At 37.6% G+C, this 19,996-nt stretch overlaps 1 protein-coding gene across 1 annotated transcript in view; it reads right to left on the bottom strand.

Annotated features, from left to right (window-relative positions):
- The window catches only part of Tmx4 (thioredoxin related transmembrane protein 4), a 44,152-nt gene that overhangs the window by 16,618 nt on the left and 7,538 nt on the right, over positions 1–19,996 (bottom strand). Inside the window, exons 2-5 of the mRNA XM_008834354.3 lie at positions 19,718–19,833; positions 10,123–10,168; positions 8,425–8,553; positions 5,647–5,692 (exon numbers count right to left, since the gene is read on the bottom strand). Of these exons, the coding sequence (XP_008832576.1) occupies positions 5,647–5,692; positions 8,425–8,553; positions 10,123–10,168; positions 19,718–19,833 (337 nt within the window). The remainder of the gene's footprint in view (positions 1–5,646; positions 5,693–8,424; positions 8,554–10,122; positions 10,169–19,717; positions 19,834–19,996) is intronic.

Here is a 19,996-nt window from a genome sequence, read left to right as displayed (position 1 = left end):
TCATTATTAAGGACAATATCTTATTAGTTTCAAAAATGCTTAAATATGGAAAAGATGTATCAAATGCCTGAAGTATTGATAGTAAATACAAGCACGCCCTTGATTTGTACAGCTATCATCTTTCCTCAGCTGATATCAACAGTCTTCACTGTATTCAGGCAGAACCACTGCGTATATCTACAATCTAGCAGCATATCAAAGGGTAGTTTCCAACTTCACATTCTAAGAGGTATTGTGTAGCTCTCAGCTTCAGGTAATTCTGTGTATGGAACAGTTTATGCTTTTCTTGATGACTCAGTGCCATCACTGGGCTTAAGCTTGAAATATATCAAAGAGCCAGAGGATGCTAAAGGCCACTTGGCTGATTCATGGATGTACTTTGAAGCTTGCCTCATGAATACCTGATTTACCTTACTCATTAAGCTGGATTGACCATTCTGTAGATGAATAATAATGCACAGTCTTAAATATTTTTGGACATAGTCTTATGTCCTTTTTCCAAAACAACAAATGGCTCAGGTACTTCTCAAGAAACTTTCTGAGCTAATTTTCAAATGACAGGGATTTATCTGCCTCTGAATCATTGCATTCCAGTCCAACAGTGCTTAGGTTAGTAAGTTTTACTTCAATTTTCTTTCTTTCTTTCCTTTCTTTCTTTTTTTTTTTTTGACAGGGTCTCCCTATAGAACTCACGTAAATCAGGCCTCAATCTCACAGAGATCTGCCTGCTTCTGCCTCCTGAATGATGGGGCCAAAAGCGTGAACCACCACACCTGGCTCTCAATTTACCCTTTCAAGGGGTTTATTTGAACTTCTTAAAGACATTCTGCCATTTGTGAGATCTTTTTAGATAATTATTACCAAAGATAGATTAATAAAGTTGTTTTACAACTGCCGATACAAATTTTCATCTGTTTGAGTTCACAATGATTTTAGAGTCCCTTATGAAATTTCAGAATTGTGGGAAATATGTACTTATGTGTATACACATATACATATATATGTATACATGTATGTATTATGTATAATTCAAATTGATCCAGTTTGGTTTTAGATTTCTGTTTCTATCTTCCTTAATCATACTTCCTTAGGTCAGAATACTGATACCTGCCTATTATTACATGTTTTCATTACAGAATCCTACTCTACATATTCACTTTAAACTAAAAATATCAACTGGTTGGCATGAACTCTATATAATATTATATACTGCATCTGATGACTAAGTTCGAGCTAATTTTTTTGCCACATATAGGCTTGCATGAAGAAATGAAGTGAAAGAATAATAAAATAAATGAGACTTTCAGTAAATGGTCAGACTGATCTAAGGAACAGAACTAGTCTCATTCAAATCTGCAGTGGCTCTGAAGGACAAAGTGTCTTTGGGTTTGGAAATGTGTACACACGTATACATACACACACACACACACACACACACACACACACACACACACACACACACACACACACCAAGGAGTTCAGGGACAAGCCCATGATTCCTTTTATACACAGATCAGAATCCCCCAAATATCCTCCTTGCATGGGAGTAGCGAGGAAGACCTCCTCAGTGGTAGCCAAGGATTTCTGTCTTCTAGATTCTGCCTGTGAACATCTGTAACAAGACCCAATCTTGCAGCCTCTTGCAGGCTTCATGAAAGGGACCTTATGGATGTGCACCATCTCATTATAACTTGCTAAAAAACATTAAGAACTCTGGGATAGAGGGAAGAAAAAGCCAAGAGAAGAGATGCTGCTATCTGGATCAGAGGGAAATTGATTTTCCAGTTTCAAAATAACTATTATTCTCCATCTAAACACTAATAATCTTTAAATCTCTCCATCAAATATTTGTAATGTCTTAAATCTTGTTGCATGTTTCTAACAACACAAAGAAGACAGTATTTGTCGTACAGACTGTCCTCCCTAGGATGTAGCACATCTTGCTTTAGCTATAGTATAACATATGCTTGCACTCTTTCATAGCAACAATAATGCTTAGGAGAATCTGAGTAACAGCACAGATTTACCAAATTCAGTAATGTTTTAGTTCTATTTTTAGTTTTTTTCACTGCCACACAGAATTTTATTTTAAGACTATTAAAAGCTTCAGTTCAAAAATAAATAAAATGTTGAAAGTACTGTGTATTACTGGTGGCATAGTGGTGAGCATAAACTGTCTTCCAAGGAGTTCTGGTAGTAACAGTCTATAGTAGGGGCATCAAATGTGCTTAGATAAATGCACGCTGGGTGGGAAACAATGACATATTTCTAACAAGGGCAGTGGCAACTGAGTAGAGATGAGAAGACAGAAAGATTGTAGCACCTCTCTCCACACATGAACCATGAGAGAAAATTCCAGCCCCAGGAGTCCTAATTCTGACCCAAGGTTGGATCTTCCTGATAGTCAATCCTCAGCACATATCTCATGACACTTCCTCACTGGTGCCATCCTTTAGAGTACTGACATTTCCCAATACACTGACTTCTATTAAGCTGCATAAAATGTTAAAGAAATGTTATACTGCTACCCTAATAGAAAATTAGAACCAATTCTGCACATTAAAGATGTTTCCTCTCTGAGAAATGGGGGGGGTTGTATACCTCTTAGGCTTGAGGACTCCTGTAAATGAAGCGAGTAGAGTGTTAAAATGATGCACGAGGACAGGCATTTTAGCTGACAACTGATTCCTTCCATGTGTTTATATGACAATTAAAAAGTGTGTATGGCATCAGGACTGAATTGGAAAGATAATCTCACCGTAAAGAACATTAGAGATCATCTATTCAATTGCATTGTGATACAAATTACCTACCAATCGTCCATAGGAGTCAAGATTAACAGGAGGACACGCACAGAAACTGAGCTTCACCAGTCTTCCTCATCAGGATTTATTCAAACATGAATACTTGAGTAAATTGGTGTAGAGTTAAGAAGGCCAAATGCAAACCAAACAAAAATCCCTGAATCCACAGGACTTTAGCTATATGGGTATCTCAGTGCCAGGACTATCTTCAAGTATCAAACAAGCAAGTCAGCTTCACTCCTAAGGCAGAAATTCAGAGACTGGGAAATCACTATTTCAGTAGGCTCTAACCTTCTAGATATTGCTACTGTTTTCACTTTTTTAAAATCACATAGATTATAGAAGTTAAGGATGTTTTAAAATTCAGCCACATCAGTGAAAATCAAGATTGTATCTTCTTGATTGCACACCAGATTTTATTCCACATACGTAATAAATACTGTTTTGTTATTGCGTCCTTCAATTAATAACCTCCATCTTTCTCTTTCAAAGTGTTTTATCTTTCCATTTACCTATGCAGGAACACTGACTGTGAAGAAAGCCTGGTGTTAACAAGATAAGAGATTGTGGATAGGCATCAACAATCTTGCCTCACTCATTAGCCATTCTACCTCTTTCCTGAACCTATGTTTCTATTTTCTGTGACTTGCTGGGTTCTATCTCCCTCCCTCTGTCTTTTCCGTTCCTGTTCTGTGTGGGTTGGTTGTGTTCTTTATTAATATGATTTTTCTAAAGTTTTACATTATCTAGAGATGAATTAAAAACAGATTATATTCTCTGCAATTATATATTCTACCTTTAATGAAAAATGTCCGCAACAGGCTCAGGTATTTGAACGCTTGGTCTCCAGTTGGTGGCACTGTTTGGGAAGGGTATGGCACTTTTAGGAAGTGTAGCTATGCTGGAGGAAGTATGTCACTGGGGATGGAATATGAGTTTACAGCCATACCCCATTTCCAGTTCATTCTCTATTTCCCTTGTGTGGATGAAGATGTGATCAGCCCTCTTCCCAACCCTGCTGCCATGCTGTTCCTGTTTTTATAGACTACAGTCTTCTGGAACCAAAATTATTTTCTTCCTTCAGTTGCTTTTGGTCATGTTATTTTATTGCAGAAACAGAAAAGTGACTAATGCTCTTCATATGAGTCTATGAATGAAGTGAGAAGGTAGGGTAGTCAGCTAGGACTGGCTGAGTCAAAGGCTCTCTACTAGAATAGGAAATGGGAACCAGAGACCTTTTGGGAAATCAAGGTTCGGATCCTACCGGGGCAAAGACCATACACACTGTGAAGATGATAAAGGTGAGCTTATGGGTTGTATCCGTTATATTTCCCGACATCTTTGAAAGCACCCCTTGACTTTGACAGCATGTGAAAGTCCTAACTGTCTTCCATGTAAGCCTGATGTATACTTCAGTTCCGTGCTCAGATCTTGCTGATCAGTGTTGTGTGATATCTGCATATCACAATTACTATGAATTAGACACTGCAATATATAAAGTTCAGACAGCTATCAGATATTATGATTTCCTCAACATACTTAAAGATGTAGAACTCCCAATTTGCCATTCATAATTCTCAGCCATCAATTAACTTCTTATTAATGTTAATAAAACAGCAGAGGAAATCATATGAAACCCAAACTATCTGGAAAGAAATAAAATTACTGGTTATTGTTTATGTGGTAACAAATAGGAAAAGAAATAAAACCAGTTAAATTTTAATCAAAAAGGACCAAATGCAAATCCTGAAATGCAAATCTCCTGTAGCCTGTTGTAAAAAAAAACAAATAATCCAAAATTCTGCAGTAGTTCTCCATCACAGAAGGCAGAACATGTACGTAGAACATGAGATATATAAAATACTCGTAAATGTCCCTCAACAAAGGTCACTGGACATGAGAAATAGTCTTAATGAGCTCCTTGAATATAAGCTCTAAAATGGCATATTTTAAATTATATTTTGATTTTATATTATATTTTATATTGATTATATTTTAGAAAAGACAGAAATTCATTCCTAAAAATATTTTTGAAACTGTTTTGAGTTCTATTTAATTCCAGGATACAACTGATAAAGCTGTTAGATTAAGGTCCCTCTACAGAGAAGGGAAAGAAATGGTAAAGGGACACATTCAAAACTATTAATAGTTCAACTTTGGGCCGGAATAAGAGTTCTAACACTTAAATGACCACACGTAATTGCACAAGCACATACAGCAGGGGTCTATAAACATTCTTAAATTCCAGAGAGGATTTTAGACTAGTGTGCTGCAACTTTCTGGGTCTCCGTAATCACACAGCTCTATCACTGCAGTGCAACAGCAGTCAAGAAATAACAGATACTGAAATAAGCATGGCTGTTCAACCAGGCAGCCTTCTTAGGCCACAGTTTGCTGCTTCCAGACATACAGAATGACTTTCACAGTTGCTTTGACAATCTTTGATCTTTAGAAAGATTTGACAATGGGAAAATGAAGCCAAGCAAAACTATATAAGCCCCTTTGCTTTGATAAAGACTTCATCACTCATCTAATAAAACATTGACTCACACGCAGTTGCTATGGGTCCCGCTCCAAATTACATTTTGGTTTTTGGCCAGAGTCTCCCATATCCCCCAGCTGGTATGGAACTCACTATGTAGACCAGGCTGGCCTCCATCTCAGTGATCCATCTGATTCTGCCTCCCAAGTAAATTGTGCCTTTCTATAAACATGAGAACAGTTTTGTGGCTTAAAACAAAAATATTTATACAACCATTTATACATTTTCATTTTCCTACTATTTAAATGCTGCATTTTCATTCTTTAAACTTTATCTTCATAATGGTTTTAGAGCACTCACCCAAATCTTGCCAGAGATGCTAAAAAGACCAGCCATTCCAGACATCCTAGAAAAGGATGAAAAAAAAGAAAAAGACAAAGAAAAGAACCTCTGATCATGTATACTATGAAATCAAAGAAACCAGAACTCGGGCTAGGGTTGCTGCACCATCACTGACCCCTTTATACCTTGTTCTCTCCTACATTCACTTCCCTTCTTACAAGGTTTAGATTTCATAACTATTATCTAGATCACTGTGCTATAAACACATTCTAAATCCCTGGCCTTTCTAACTTCATTGTACGCACCTTACAAAAAAACACAACCATGAGCAAATTGTCTCTGGGGAAAGACAACATATCCTGGTGACTTCCAAAATGACTGAAAGCCCAACACTGGCCAGTCCTACTGATTCTTTAAGGCTGTAACTAAGATAATTGCTCATTTCATTTAGCCTTATACATTTTCCTTCCCCAAGCACTCTCAGCTAACAATTACTCCTTGAAATCAGAAGCCGTTATATAATCACTCTTATGTTCCTACCATCTCTGAGCCTGGTTAACACTCTTCTCAGTGTTAACAAGAAAGTCTAGTTGCCCTAACACACCACTTCGTCCACCTGTGCCTTGGATCTTCTCTCCTTTGTCCTCTTGATGACAGGATTTCTTCTGTCATCCCTTCTCCCTCCATTAGCCATTATTCCAACTCTGCTGGATCAGTCTCTTCAGGTATTCAAATGTTCCCTCACCTCCATGTTTAAAGGGGCACCTTCACAGCTCACATAGCCCTCCAGCTTCCAGAAAAAAAAAAAAAAAATCTTCCAAGAGCAGTGCTCCCTTGCTATTTCTTGCCAGCACCATGTTTTCAACCCATTCAAATTTGGCTACATTCTCACCACTGCACAACTACATGCCAAAACTCTGACAATGTCCTTTGAGACTTGATCTTTCTTTGCCTCCTGGCTTCATGGGGCACAAGTACTTCAAGTTCTTATTTGAGCACTTTTTATTTGGCTTCTAGAAGGTGCTGCACCCTGGTTTTCCTCCTGTCTCACTGGCACTAATATTTCAATTTCCTTTTTGAATTTTATTCTACTTAGGTGTTTGTGTGCATGTACACACACAACAGCACACACGTGGTGTCAGAAGACAACTTGTGGAATCAGTTCTCTTCTACCACGTGGGATCGAACTCAGGTCATCAGGCTTGGTGGCAAGGATCTTTACCGGCTGATCCAACTCATCACTGGCCCTCAGTTTTCTTTTGATGACTCATTCTCTATCCAAATTCTTTCTCATTTTTTTTTTAAGAATTTAAGCATCATTAAAGTGTTCTGTAATTGTGTTTTTGTGAACTCTCCATTTGAGACCAACCTACATATACTCAGCTTAACAGCTTTATAAAGTCTGTACCTCAGAATAAAAAGTCTAACATAATCTGACATTCTCATGCCCAAATCAGTAACCAATACCAAGATCTACCAAGTATTCAAAAGAGAATCCAGGAATTTTCACTTGCAAATGCTCCTCTTCACTTTGGCCAAGTCTACCTTCAAAATCAACTTTAAATACACTTATTCTCTCTATCTCCATCACTGCCAACCTGGTACAGCACCTCATCCTGGACCCTACGAAAGTCCTAACTGCTTTCTCCTCACCCATTCCTACCCTCTTCAATTGCATCCTAAGAGTCAATTTCTTTTTGCATCTACTTAGAACCCCCTTCCTAACCATGGCCCCGGGCCCTGTACAATCTATCTTCAGCCTACCTCTTACTCAGCCTCAGCTCTGCCTGCTCCTTTCTTTCGGTGCTCCACTCTGGCCACCATGGTGCTACCCAAGCACTCTACCAAGTTCTGTCCCAAATCAAGGCTTATATGTGTGTGGGTACACTCACTTATGGAAATATGCTTCCCCCTGCTTTTGTATCTGGACTAGAGCTCCTTCTAGCCTTCAGATCGAGTGCCCTGCTCCCTTCAGAGCAATCTCTCTGAACACCTCCAGCTAAAGCAGACCCAAGTCACAACAGTCTATCTTAACGAAATATGCTGTTTTTAAACAGCTCTATCCAAATTGTGTTCAGTTTATAGTTTATTTTCTAATCTGTCTTACTAACTTAAAGTTATTTATCTAATAAAGAGAATGGAGAAATCAAGTCTATCTTAGGAATTCATAAATAGCTGACATCTACAATTTCTAGCATAAAAAACAGTGTTCAATTATTTGTATACCAGTGTTCAATTATTTCAATTATTCTTTCAGGATAAGCTGTATGTCTCCTGAGCACTAACACAGATGCTACTGAAATGTTATGTCATTTGCTTCTATGTTAATGTTCATTCAGTTCAGCCTTATCTACCTAAGCATTACCAAGTTATCCCCTGAAGATTCTTCCAGGCAGCCAAACATGCCGGAGGTTTTATTTTTACCTTGAAACACAAGAATCCCTTAGTGAACTATCATTCAAGAAACACCCGTTTGTTCAAAAAAATGGCAACCAGCACTCAATACTACATTTCTAGAGAGGAAATGTAGCATAGCTTAGCATAGTTTGGTGCAGAAGTTGGAGGAGAGGGTTTCTGTAACATCCCTCCCACCTCAATCTAGCCATCAATCACCACTATGCTAAAACTACTTGAAACACACATGGGTCACAAAACCAGAAACACTAGATAGGCCAATTATAGGCAAATCTGGTCTACATAAAAAGAGGGGAACATGAAGAAAAATCTATATTCTTTAGGCTCGCAAGCTAACAAAGTATCCATTATTTCATATATAGCAATTTTTTATTAACTTACGTTAGAGAAGCTGGAGACTTCCAACCAGTCAGAGGCTCAACTGACTGCCATTTCTTCTCCAAGATGTAATTCTGTAGGTCCTCATAGATTCCTGGACCACGGTAACGGCGGAATATCCCATCTTTTGCACTAAAGATTGTAAAATTATGTAGAAAATAAACCAAAATAAGTGTTATATAGAATAATCAAATAATTACTGATCATATGTGAGCTTCTCTTGAATTTTAAATTGGTTCAAATGAAGAAAAATTATAGACATATATTAGAAGGCATAATTATTAATTTTAATAAAAATGAGAAATTCTGAGACTGAAAGCATTAAATATTCTATTTCATCATTGTACAATCTACAACTATATGTTTCTGACAGTACTTTATCTTCCAACTTCCAATCACTTTTGCAAGCAATTATTTTGATTTTTCTAACAAAATAGCCATTGTTATCACAGTTAAAAAATACTGTATTCACATTTACAAACTTGTACCATCCAAGTCTCTCACCACCTAATCAATGGCAAAGCAGCTTAATCTGACACTAACCTTCAACCTTTCCTCCCTTCACCTTCTCAGCCCAGTCAGGCTTCTCAGGAACGTTTACATGCTCCATTTTTCCTCTCTTCATTTCTAACACATTACTGAATGAGACTGGGGGTTCTGTCCCCATGACTCAACTGAACCTGCTCAGCTTTTGTCCCTAATGTACACTACGTGCCACATCCATGGAATACTTTTCTGCCATTTTTTTTCCTTCACCTTTTAGTAGTAGGGTTCACTACTATCTGCTTGAATTCCACCCCCCTCCCAAGTGCTGAGGATAGATTCCAGAGTCTCTGCATGCTAAGTAAGTGCTCTACCAATAGCTCTCCCAGCCCATTTAGCTTACCTTATGACTTGGACTCTCTGGATTCCTTCCTATTACTCTATTCAATGGCAGATGTCTTAATGTGGGTCAATCCTAGGTTCTCTCCATCACCTTCTGCTTCCACTACCATGTGTTCCCTCTAGAGTATTTCAACTGTGATTTAACTCAGAGTTGAGGAATTCCCCATATAGATCTCTAGTTCTGAATTCTACATGCTGACATCCAATCCAAGTGTCACCTAAACTTCTCCACTTGTAATCAGCATACATACTTCACACTATCTTCTCCATTCTGTTTTCCACCTTCAGACTCTCATTCTAAAGACTCCTTAAATGCATGCCAGCAACTGCATTTACTAGTTATAAGTGGATGTTTGTAATCATCAGATGCTTATTCCTGTGGATAGTCACCAAATCATACAGATCTCATCCGGAAGTATCATTGATACTCATCATTCCCTCTCTTCCCCTCATTACCCAGTATGACTCAAATGCATTCTGTGGATCAATCAGATTGAAACAGTTATAGACATCAGAAGGTGTTTCATAGCTTATATATGCTATGTCCCTTACCTTGAAGACCTTCTGCATCTTGCTTGCTTAAACCATTCCTACTTATCTCATCTCACCTTCTATATCATCAGGAAAATTTTCTCTGACTCCTCACTATCTTTTCTCTGCCTGAAATCAGCTTCTCTTTCTCCACAGCACTCCTGGCATCCTCCCTCCTAACAGTTATCACTCAGACCAATTTACTGAGTGGTGGTCAAGGAAAATCTTTCAGGTACATGTACTGATTTATAATCTTTATAAGATCAGAAAATTAATAAAGCTTACTGAAAAAATGCTGGGAGAGTGGTGACAAAGAAACGGCCGCTCAAACCTAGGAAAAGCAGAAACACCACCAGTTACAAATTACATCTGAGTAATCCAAACACCTAAGTGCCCAGAATAAGCATCCTCAAGCCTACTTTCATAATCACATTAACAAATATCATGGGAATTACTGAATCACATTCATCACCTATCTTTTTTAAAGAAAATTTCTCTGTTTCACTCATTTTTATCTACCCAATGGTTTCCACTTACTGGAAGGACTGACATACGACTTTCTTATCTTCCATGTGTTTGCTGTCCTGGAGTTTTCTGGTTTGTGTCCCACATAGGATTGTACAGAAGTTGAAAGAACAGGTTATAGAGTAATGATATCTAAGTTTAAATACTTATTTCCCCTGCTAGTTTTATGGCTTTGGATAACTTTTTTAACCCTTTTGAGTTTCAGTTGCTCCATCTGTAAATGGGGAAAAGTCTAGCTGACTGTTCTAGGATTAGATTAGTTCAAGGATGTTAATAGTACAACATGATTCCTCCATATACTGAAGAACTCAACAAATTACAGTTATTAACTACCTCAGCTGTCAATGTGGAAAGACCAGTAAGTTCTTCTTTGGAGGGTAGCCACTGGTAGGATGCCCATACGTACAATACTAACTGCACTTTGTATATTTTTTTAAAAATACACGAAGGTAGGAGGGAATGTGATACGGGGTCTATAGAGAATTGGAGGGGGCAAATGGGAAAAAGATATGATCATATTTCATCACAACATGTAGGAAATTCTCAAAGAATAAATTAAGAACAATAAAAAGACTAATAAAGAAAGTAAAAGCAGGGCCTAGTGACACATACTGGTAATCCCAGCATTTAAAGTTTGAGGAAAGTCTAGTGTATATATCAAGTTTCACTTACCACTAACATATCTGAATTACTTAAAAAGACTTAAAATATTGAGTTACATATAATCATTGTATCTTTATAAAAATTGAAAGTATTGCACATGAATGCTACATTTTTCAATTTGTTTTAGCAAACATTTACTGACTACTAAGTACATATCAAATGCTATACTACCCATATAAAGGTAAATAAAATAAAATAGTATTCATTCAGCAGCAGTTACTAAGACTCATTTTTGTTCGAAGAACTGTGATGAACTAAATAGGTTTTCTTTGTTCTCACAGAACCCAGAGGGAAAGAAGCTAAACAATCACAATCATGACTCAAGAGCATGATACCAAGAAAAAAGAGCACGCAGTAGAGCCCTGACTGAGAAGAGCAGTGGAAAGTAGCTCTCTGGCCTTTAAATGTTTATAAATAAATTATATTTGCAAATAAATTATACTGAGGTGGGCATCAGCAATGAAGGACGGGAAAGAACACAGCATGGGAAAATGACTGAGGCATGGTTTAATAACCACTTTTTATTTCTCTCTCTCTCTCTCTCTCTCTCTCTCTGAAGAACAAACTCAACAAAATCAAATATCTATGCAAATTAAGCTGTTCAAATTTTTTCATCTCTTTGCTCAATTGAAAATTTAAGCTTTGCTTTCAATAACATGGGGAATTTCCTTTTACCAATTTTATAAAATAAACCTATATTTCACATAATACTTTATTAATGACAGAAGGATTGTTTTTCATTACCTACAAAGTGAAAACATGACTACCTTGGACACACAAGCATCATCTAAGTTTGTGGCTGCAGAGTTTAAAGGCAAAAAAGAAAATGCAGATTCTAAAGAATTAAAAAGCAAGGAAGCAGTCATTTCCATATTTACATAATGATTTGTTACAAGCTTTAAACAACTCCACAAAATACTGAAGAGAAGGCACAGTGGCAAACATCTGCAATCCTAGTTACACAGGACATTGAGACAGGATTATCCCAAACTGTTAGTAGAGGACTACCAATACTCTAAGCATAGGTTCTAAGCCAGCCTAGATAACATAGTGAGACTCTCAAAATTAAAAAGTAAAATTTAAAAAGAAGGCTGGAGATCTAGCTCGGTGGCAGCAGGCTCACATAGCATGTGCGGACTCTGGGTTCATTTCCCAGTAGCACCCTCTTCTAGCCCCCCAAAGAAAAAATGTTACAGAAGAAGGAAATATACTCCTGACCCTTCAAATAGAAAATAGGAAGCTTGACTATAATCTCCCTAATTGTCTACATGCCTTTATCTTCCATTTTAAAATGAGGGCTGTAGTACAACATAAAAAAGGCAAAAATACAGAACATACAAAATTGTCTTATCACAAAACTGACCAAAAACACATATGACAACAACAAGAAAAAACAACCAACCAACCAACCAAACAAACAAACAAAAAGCCCTAAAAGCTTAGAGGAAGAAATCAGATGATGTCAGGGAATTATATTTTGATTTGCAAAAGCAACAGAAATTAAGTTCAATATTAAGAATACAGAGGCTAATGGCTTATGTTCTGCTACTTAAAAGCTATGATGCTTTGGCTCCTGTTACTAAACTTCTGACCTTAAGTTTCTTTATGTTTTCGGAAGAGATTGTTTTTTGCTTCTTTGCTTTCTTCAGACAATGTTTCCCTATAGCCTCAGCTGGCCTAGAACTCACTATGCAGACCAGGTAGGCCATGCCTCCTCAGTGCTGGGAAGACTTGTCATAAACAGTTTTCTTTCACAGAGTTGCTATAATGCTAAAATGCATGTAAATGATATATCACAATTACAGGAAAACATTTAGTAATGCTTACTAAACGTTGGTATCCTCAAAGACAAAGAAAGAAAAGTACAACTTTGGCATTGAAATAAAGCTGCAATGTAACAGAATACAAAGGTTTGTTTTCACAATTACAAAATTAAAAATACTATACTAGCTATACAATAGTAAACTAAAGTGGCTTCTGTATTAAATTGGTAGTTTGAAACATTCTTGCCAGTAGAGGTGCTCTAGCTTCCTTTTAATCTAGTGACACAGCTACCACCCACGTGTGATGGATCAATAGCTGCTGTTTTCCCATCTTTGACAACTAGGTTTATCTGAACAGAAGGTTCTAGTACCTATTCAGTAAGTTTAACTTCACGAAGGACTCAACCAACGTCACCAGAACTATTAAATAAGCAATGTAATGTGACCTAATCTACGGTTTAACTTGTCCTTGTCTTCTACACCACAGCTACTAAAAGCACGACATATCTACTATCCCTTGACTTGTTAATTCTGAAATACTATTTTTGAATATATGAAAGAATCTATAGATATGCTGATAGAACAATTTTAGACATAGATACAAATAAGTAATAGGCATAAATATTTCAGAAAGTCTTGCTTTCTCTTAATATTAAATTTTACTTGCAAAGAAAAGAAATGAAGTTGTTCTTGATTAGCACTCCTGGGGACAAGAGAACCCCGATGAAAGAATATACATAGAAATCTGAAACACACAGAAATATCCAGTTATGTGCTAAACTGGGGGGAAATGGTATTATTTTAATGGTATTTTTCTACTGCTCAATGAGGATATTAGACTTTGCAAAAACTAAGTATTTAAGATGCTTCCAGGAATCAGACAAGTGGATGCCTGCTAGACTCTCCCACCACACTGGCTATACCTCTTCTGTTGCCAATTCCTTTTGTTAGGAATTAGTCAGCTTTTCATTGCTGTAATAAAATATCTGCCATAAACAAGCTACGGGAGAAGGTTGGGTTTAGCGATGCTTTCAGAGGTTTCAGTTCACACTCCGCTGACCCCACTGTTTTCAGGCTTATGGCAAGGGAAAAACAGCACGGAGGAAGGGCATGGCAGAAGGAAGCTGCTCAACACAGGGCATCCAGGAAGGAGACAGGATGGGGATGGAGATACTCTTTCTAGAAAATGCCTCCACCTCCAACCTACTTCCTCCAACTCAGCCTCATATCCTGAAGTTCTACCCAATCCAAAATAGCATCACTATCTGGGGACCAAGCCTTCAATACATGAGCCTGTAGGGGACATTTTATACTCAAACCATGAAACATTTCCCCCAATTTTTTCTTCTCTAGAATATACCCCATTAGTATTACTCACACATACTGAGTAATCTCATATTTACCCCTGGCTCAAACAGCTAAAGAGATGATTCTCAAATTCTCGCTATTCTCCATCTTGATTTAGATGTCTAGTTAGCATTCTGAACTTCCCTCTGTCCCCAAACTGATCCTCCTCACTGTTCTCCACTGTTCCACCGCATCTTATAACTAATGCATCAGAAAATTCTAACAGCTAACTATTATGGCTTCTAGTCTAAGCTACCATCTTCTCAACTCTTTACTGCACTAATACCTCAACTCTTCTACTTTTTCCCATTTCTGACCCTGGGAATCAAGTTTTTCACATAGCAAAGGAATTTTTAAATATGAATTATGGAAAGTTTCTACTCAAATCTTCTAAGCACGTCCTTTCTTCCTTCCATACTTTGTATAAAATCCAAACTCCATGCCATAGCCAATAAGACCAGTATGGATCCTAGCTACCCCTAGGCCCCGGTCATACTGCTTTCCAAATAAGCCAAGTATATTCCAACCTATACATGGTATTTGACCTGCCTGGAATGTTCGCCCAAAGTCTGTTCAAATTCTCCTGCCTTACCTTATCGAGACTTCTTACTAAACTGGCCTTTCCTTACACCATGCTAACTAAAAAGTAGTGGCTCGATTCTTACTGTATTAATTACTTTTTCTGTTGCTGTGATAAAACAACATAAGCAACAGAAGAAAAGAATTTGGCTGACAGTCCCAGAGGGAGAATCCATAAGTGTAGGCATGATGGCAGGAGATTGCCAGAACAGAAAAATGAGAGAGACAGACTGGAAATAGGCATGGCTATGACCTCTCAAAGCCTGCTCACAGAGATGTGCTTCCACTAGCAAGGCCACACTTCCTCCCCAAAAAGGGCCATGAATTAGAGACCAAGTGTCCAAATATTTGAAGCCTATGGAGAACATTCTCATTCAAACCATGACATTCTACTCTCTGGCCCCCAAAGGTTCATGACCATATATATCATAATGTAAAATACATTTAGTCTAAACTTAAAAGTTGCTGCAGTCTTTTAACAGTCTTTGCACCATGTAGTACAATACCCACAGAGGTCAGAACATGATGTCAGAGTCCCTGAAACTGGAGTTAGGGATGGTTGTTAGCCACCACATGGGTGCTGGGAACCAAATCCAGGTCCTCTCCAAGAGCAGACAGTGCTCTTAACTGCTGATTCATCTCTCCAGCCCCCTACAGTCTTAATATTATTTACAAGTCCAATGAGCAAAGTCTCTTCTGAGACTCAAGGCATTCTCGTAACTGTAACTCCCTGCAAAATAAAAAAGATGAATTACATACTTCCAACATACAATGACCCAGAGTATACATTCCCATTTCGAAAGGGAGGAATAGGACATGTTGACTAAATACTGGACCAAAGAAGTAGGTTAACACCAAATCCAGTAGCTCCATGTTCGATATCTAGGAATTTACTCCCAAAGGGCTTAACTAGTTCAGCCCCTCCAACTTTGCTGCATGTAACATACATCTCTTTCTTGGGCTGGGAGGTATATTCCCTATATATAGCTCTCCTTGGCAGATGTCTCGTGGCTCTGGCATCTACAAACACCTTGGGGTCTCCACTGCCAACCAGGCTTCACCTTCAGAGCTTCACACAATGGCCTTTCAGGGTCTCTTGGCCTATCAGGAACTTCTTTATGCAGGAACTCCCCTGGCACATTCTGCTTGGACTCTCTGAAACCTCAGAGGAAGAACAGATAACCCCCTCACTCTTGCATCTTTCAGCCCTCTAAAACCACTACCACATACATGAATGGCATTACCAAGTTTGGTTATCAGTTTGGGATGGACCTAGGCCTCTTCATCCACATTACCAGCAGCTACTTCCCTATGTTGTAGATTTCCAGAAACAGAAAATCCCTTAGGCCTTCTCCTCTCAAAAGGAAGTTTAATTGGGTAGGGTCATGTCCTGAGGGTACTCTTTCCATAGTTCAAGTGCAAATCTGGTGGCCTCTCTTTAATGACTCTAATCTCCTTATGAAAGAGTGCCTCTCCTTCAGCACATGCCTTGGCTCCAAACATTAAGCTTTCTAGTGTTTTCTCTCCAAATTGTATATTTCGTATTTTTTTCTTCCCCACTTGATCTTTTTAACTGTAGATATGTATCAAATTCACCATTAATAGCAATGCCTCTGATTCAACATTAGGCTGTCTTGCAATTTCCTCTGTAAAAGAAATCAATCTATTACCTTTCAACTTAGCCTCAGGGGTGTTCTCAGGCTTAGGGCAGACAGCAGCCAAAGTGTCTGCCAAATAGTACAGTTGGTAAGTTGTTAAGTACTTATTTTCCTCTCAGCACTACTTTTTTTCCCAGGATTCTACAAGAATGGCCTGTTAAGCTGTTTAAAGGATCCAACCACTTTTCTAGTCCAAACTTCCAAGGTCTTCCATATTCCTCCACAAACCCATACGGTGACGCTCTTTACAGAAAAAAAAACATCTGTATTTTATTGGAATACACCCAGCCTATGTTGTTCGGCAATTTATGAACAGGTATAGTTACTTTCCTGATGCTGCAATAAAACACAATGACCAAGGCAACTTATAGATGGAAGAGTTTATTTGGCTTATGGTTCCAGAGGGAGAGTCCATAATGGCAGGAGAGGCACAGTGGCAGGAGATGGCCAAGGCACAAAGTTCAGGGCTCCTATCTTCAAACAGACACAGAAAGCAGAGAGCCAGACAGGGTACAGGTATGGCTATACACTCCCAAAGCCTGCCCCCAGTGACATGCTTCCTCCATGGCCACCCCTTCTAAAGCTTCCATGACCCTCCCCAAACAGGCCATGAACTGGGGACCAAATAGTTGGAGCCTATGGAGGACATTCTCATTCAAACCACCACACTTAACAGTTTTATCCTATCCATCCTATTTAAAAAATAAGAGGTTAGATTCTCACATTACTCTATTTTGCTTCACAGCTCCTACTATCATCTGGTATTTGCTTCCATCTGAGTTTCGTTATTATCTTCTTTATTAGAATGTAAGCTGAATGGGAAGGTATGTCTCTGTCTTCCCTAAATCACTTCTGTATTACTTGTATCTAGGGCTAGCTTGGAGCAGGGTAGGAACTCAAAATACTCATTATTTCTAATCCCTATTAAAAGACTAGTAAAAGTATCAAGTTTGTAATTGAAAGTAAAATTATAAATCTAAACCATTATAGCCAGAAGCATAAAGTCATATATCAGTTACAGACATGTTTTACAAAATACATCTTCAGGTGATCTGTTGTTACATGAGTCTTATAGAATATACTTACACAAACTAGGATACCTATATCATCATTAGGCAGTAAGATCTTACAGAACCACCATCAAATGCTTAGTCTAGCCTCAACCATGAACTCAATATATAATCAGTGACCATATTCCTAGGCCTATCAAACAATCAAAAATGCAGAATCATGTCCTCCAATTTTTTATTTCTGAGTTGTAGTTAAGTTCTTATCATTTCAAAGAATCTTAGTTTTTGTTAGAAGAACTGTCCTAAAATAAAATGGTTGAGTTTCTCTATTTTTCTTACAGACAGAATGACACATAGAGAAGTTATTTTTCCTTCTTTGAGAAGTATTCCAAGTACAGTTAGTTTACATTTACATAAAACAATGTGTTAGTAATAAGCATTTTTAAAAAATGCCTATGTAACCAATTTCTCTTTATCCCTAATCAATATGCAAAGGAAATGTGAGAAATATATATTTTAATGGAAAGTCATACTAAAGATTGGAATTATGAATCCATCACAAGCATTTTTAATTCTTAGTTCAAATCAAACTATGAATGTACAGCAGGATACTAAGTAACTGAAATGCAGATAGAACAGCTATACCATACTAAAGTGTATCTGACTAAGAGGTCTTACATCAGTTTATAATGGATTTAGAATACTAAAAGATGAAAAAAAAATGTTGAACAAAATGTATTTGCAATGATTTGATTTACAAAGTAGCTTAATATCACAAGCTCATGAACTAATAGCTGTAATTGTCCATCTCTGACTAGAATATGGGCAGAAGTGGCTGTTCCAGATGTTGTAAAAAGGTAGAGATTTGAGGAATCAAGGCTTTAACAGAAATCTTTCCATAGGTTTGTCTATTCATCTTAACATAAGCCGAACATTTTCTTGTCCAACTCACTGATACTTTATAACTTTGTATCTGAATTTACAGTTATTACATGGAAACGAATAGCTGTTCTTCCTATGCCTGTATTCTTGTTCCCCTTTTAAAGAGATGCAGTAGCAAGAAACAGAATTCTAGTAGGAAGAGATGACTACTACAATTTGAAAATACCTACATTTTAAAGATTTCTATCACAAAAGCCCATTTTTTTCTTCTTTATGCAAATAGCTATCTTAAAACTATAAATATTATGTTAACATTTTAAAATTTAAAAATTGTCTCGTCTCGTGCATTTAGGGGAAAAACTGAGTCTTTCTCTTGATAAATTATAGTTCATAAAGACATATGAATTGACTAGATTAGTTGACTATTCTGGGACTCAAAATGAAATACCTGATTCAGGAAAGAATAGCATGGATCTTAAAACACCAAAGTACCATCGCTCAGATTACTCGCTAATTAAAGTGGGGTTGTTCCTTTCAAGATACTTGCTGTTTCCCGTTTAGATAAGTACTCAAATCTTAACTTCACTAATGATGACAATCCCAGCCTCCTGATGAAATGCAACATGAATTCATGCCACAGCACTACCTATAAAGTACTCTTTCTATAAGCCGAACAGAATCACACCACTATACCAAACTTCCTGTTTACAAAAATGAGAATAAGTTGGGTCGTAAGAAAATGCCTAGAAATCCTAGTCTATTCTCTTAAGTACATTCATGTCATATAAAAGAGAGGATAATTCTAGATTGAGAAAAACTAAAAACACCTAAAAACAAAATGTAGGCAGAAATAGGTGGTACATACCTTTAATCCCAGCACTTCAGAAGCAGAGGCAGGTGGATCTCTATTAGATCAAGGCCAGCTGGGTCTACAGGTAGTAGGCCAACTGGTGCAACATGGGACTATAGAAGAAGAAAAGGGAGTGGTATAGAGAAACAGCTCAGTGGTTAAGAGTCCTGGCTGCTCTTCAGAGGAACTGGGTCCAAATCCCAGCTAACAACCATCCACAACTCTAGTTCCAGGGGAATCATATGTCTTCTTCTGTCTTCCACAAGCACTGCATGAAATAGGTGTACTTACATGAATGCAGGCAATACACATAGAGATTATACAAAGAGCCATAGGAGATTTAACATGCTAAAAGCAAAGTAAGTGGTGAACTATCATGATGCTTACAATTTATTGCCACATAGCAATAACAATAAATACAAATATGCATGCACATGTGTATAGATAAACACCCACATATAGTCTCAGATAGGCCAAAATGTAAGCTGTTGATTCAAGTTGGTCAGTTCAACATCCTACTTTGCAATTTTTCTGTATGACTGAAAAATTTCAAAATTAAACAGTTGTTAAACATTCCCATATGAAAGTCACCATTTATAATACCTGGTTCTTGAATGACATCTATCTTTCCCACGCTGATTTGAAGTGTTTCACCATTCTTTGCAAAAGTTTCCCATTCGGAATCAGTCTGCTGGCAGGATGGACACCATGGGGCATAACTGTAAGAGAAGAATAATGAATGAACAGAAAGTATGTGGACTAAAATCTAGAAAACAAATAGAATACTCAAATTAAAAAGTAAATTCTAACTAAAGGAGAATGAAAGCAGGCTTTCCCAATATCATTTGACATAGAAAAATGGGAGTGTATTCCCCCCAGGAT

The sequence above is a fragment of the Nannospalax galili genome, unplaced genomic scaffold (genome assembly GCF_000622305.1).
Source record: "Nannospalax galili isolate Female #2095 unplaced genomic scaffold, S.galili_v1.0 scaffold1477, whole genome shotgun sequence".
Taxonomy (NCBI): Eukaryota; Metazoa; Chordata; class Mammalia; order Rodentia; family Spalacidae; genus Nannospalax; species Nannospalax galili.
The sequence above is the reverse complement of the archived record's forward strand: the minus strand, read 5'-3'. Positions and strand labels throughout refer to the sequence as shown.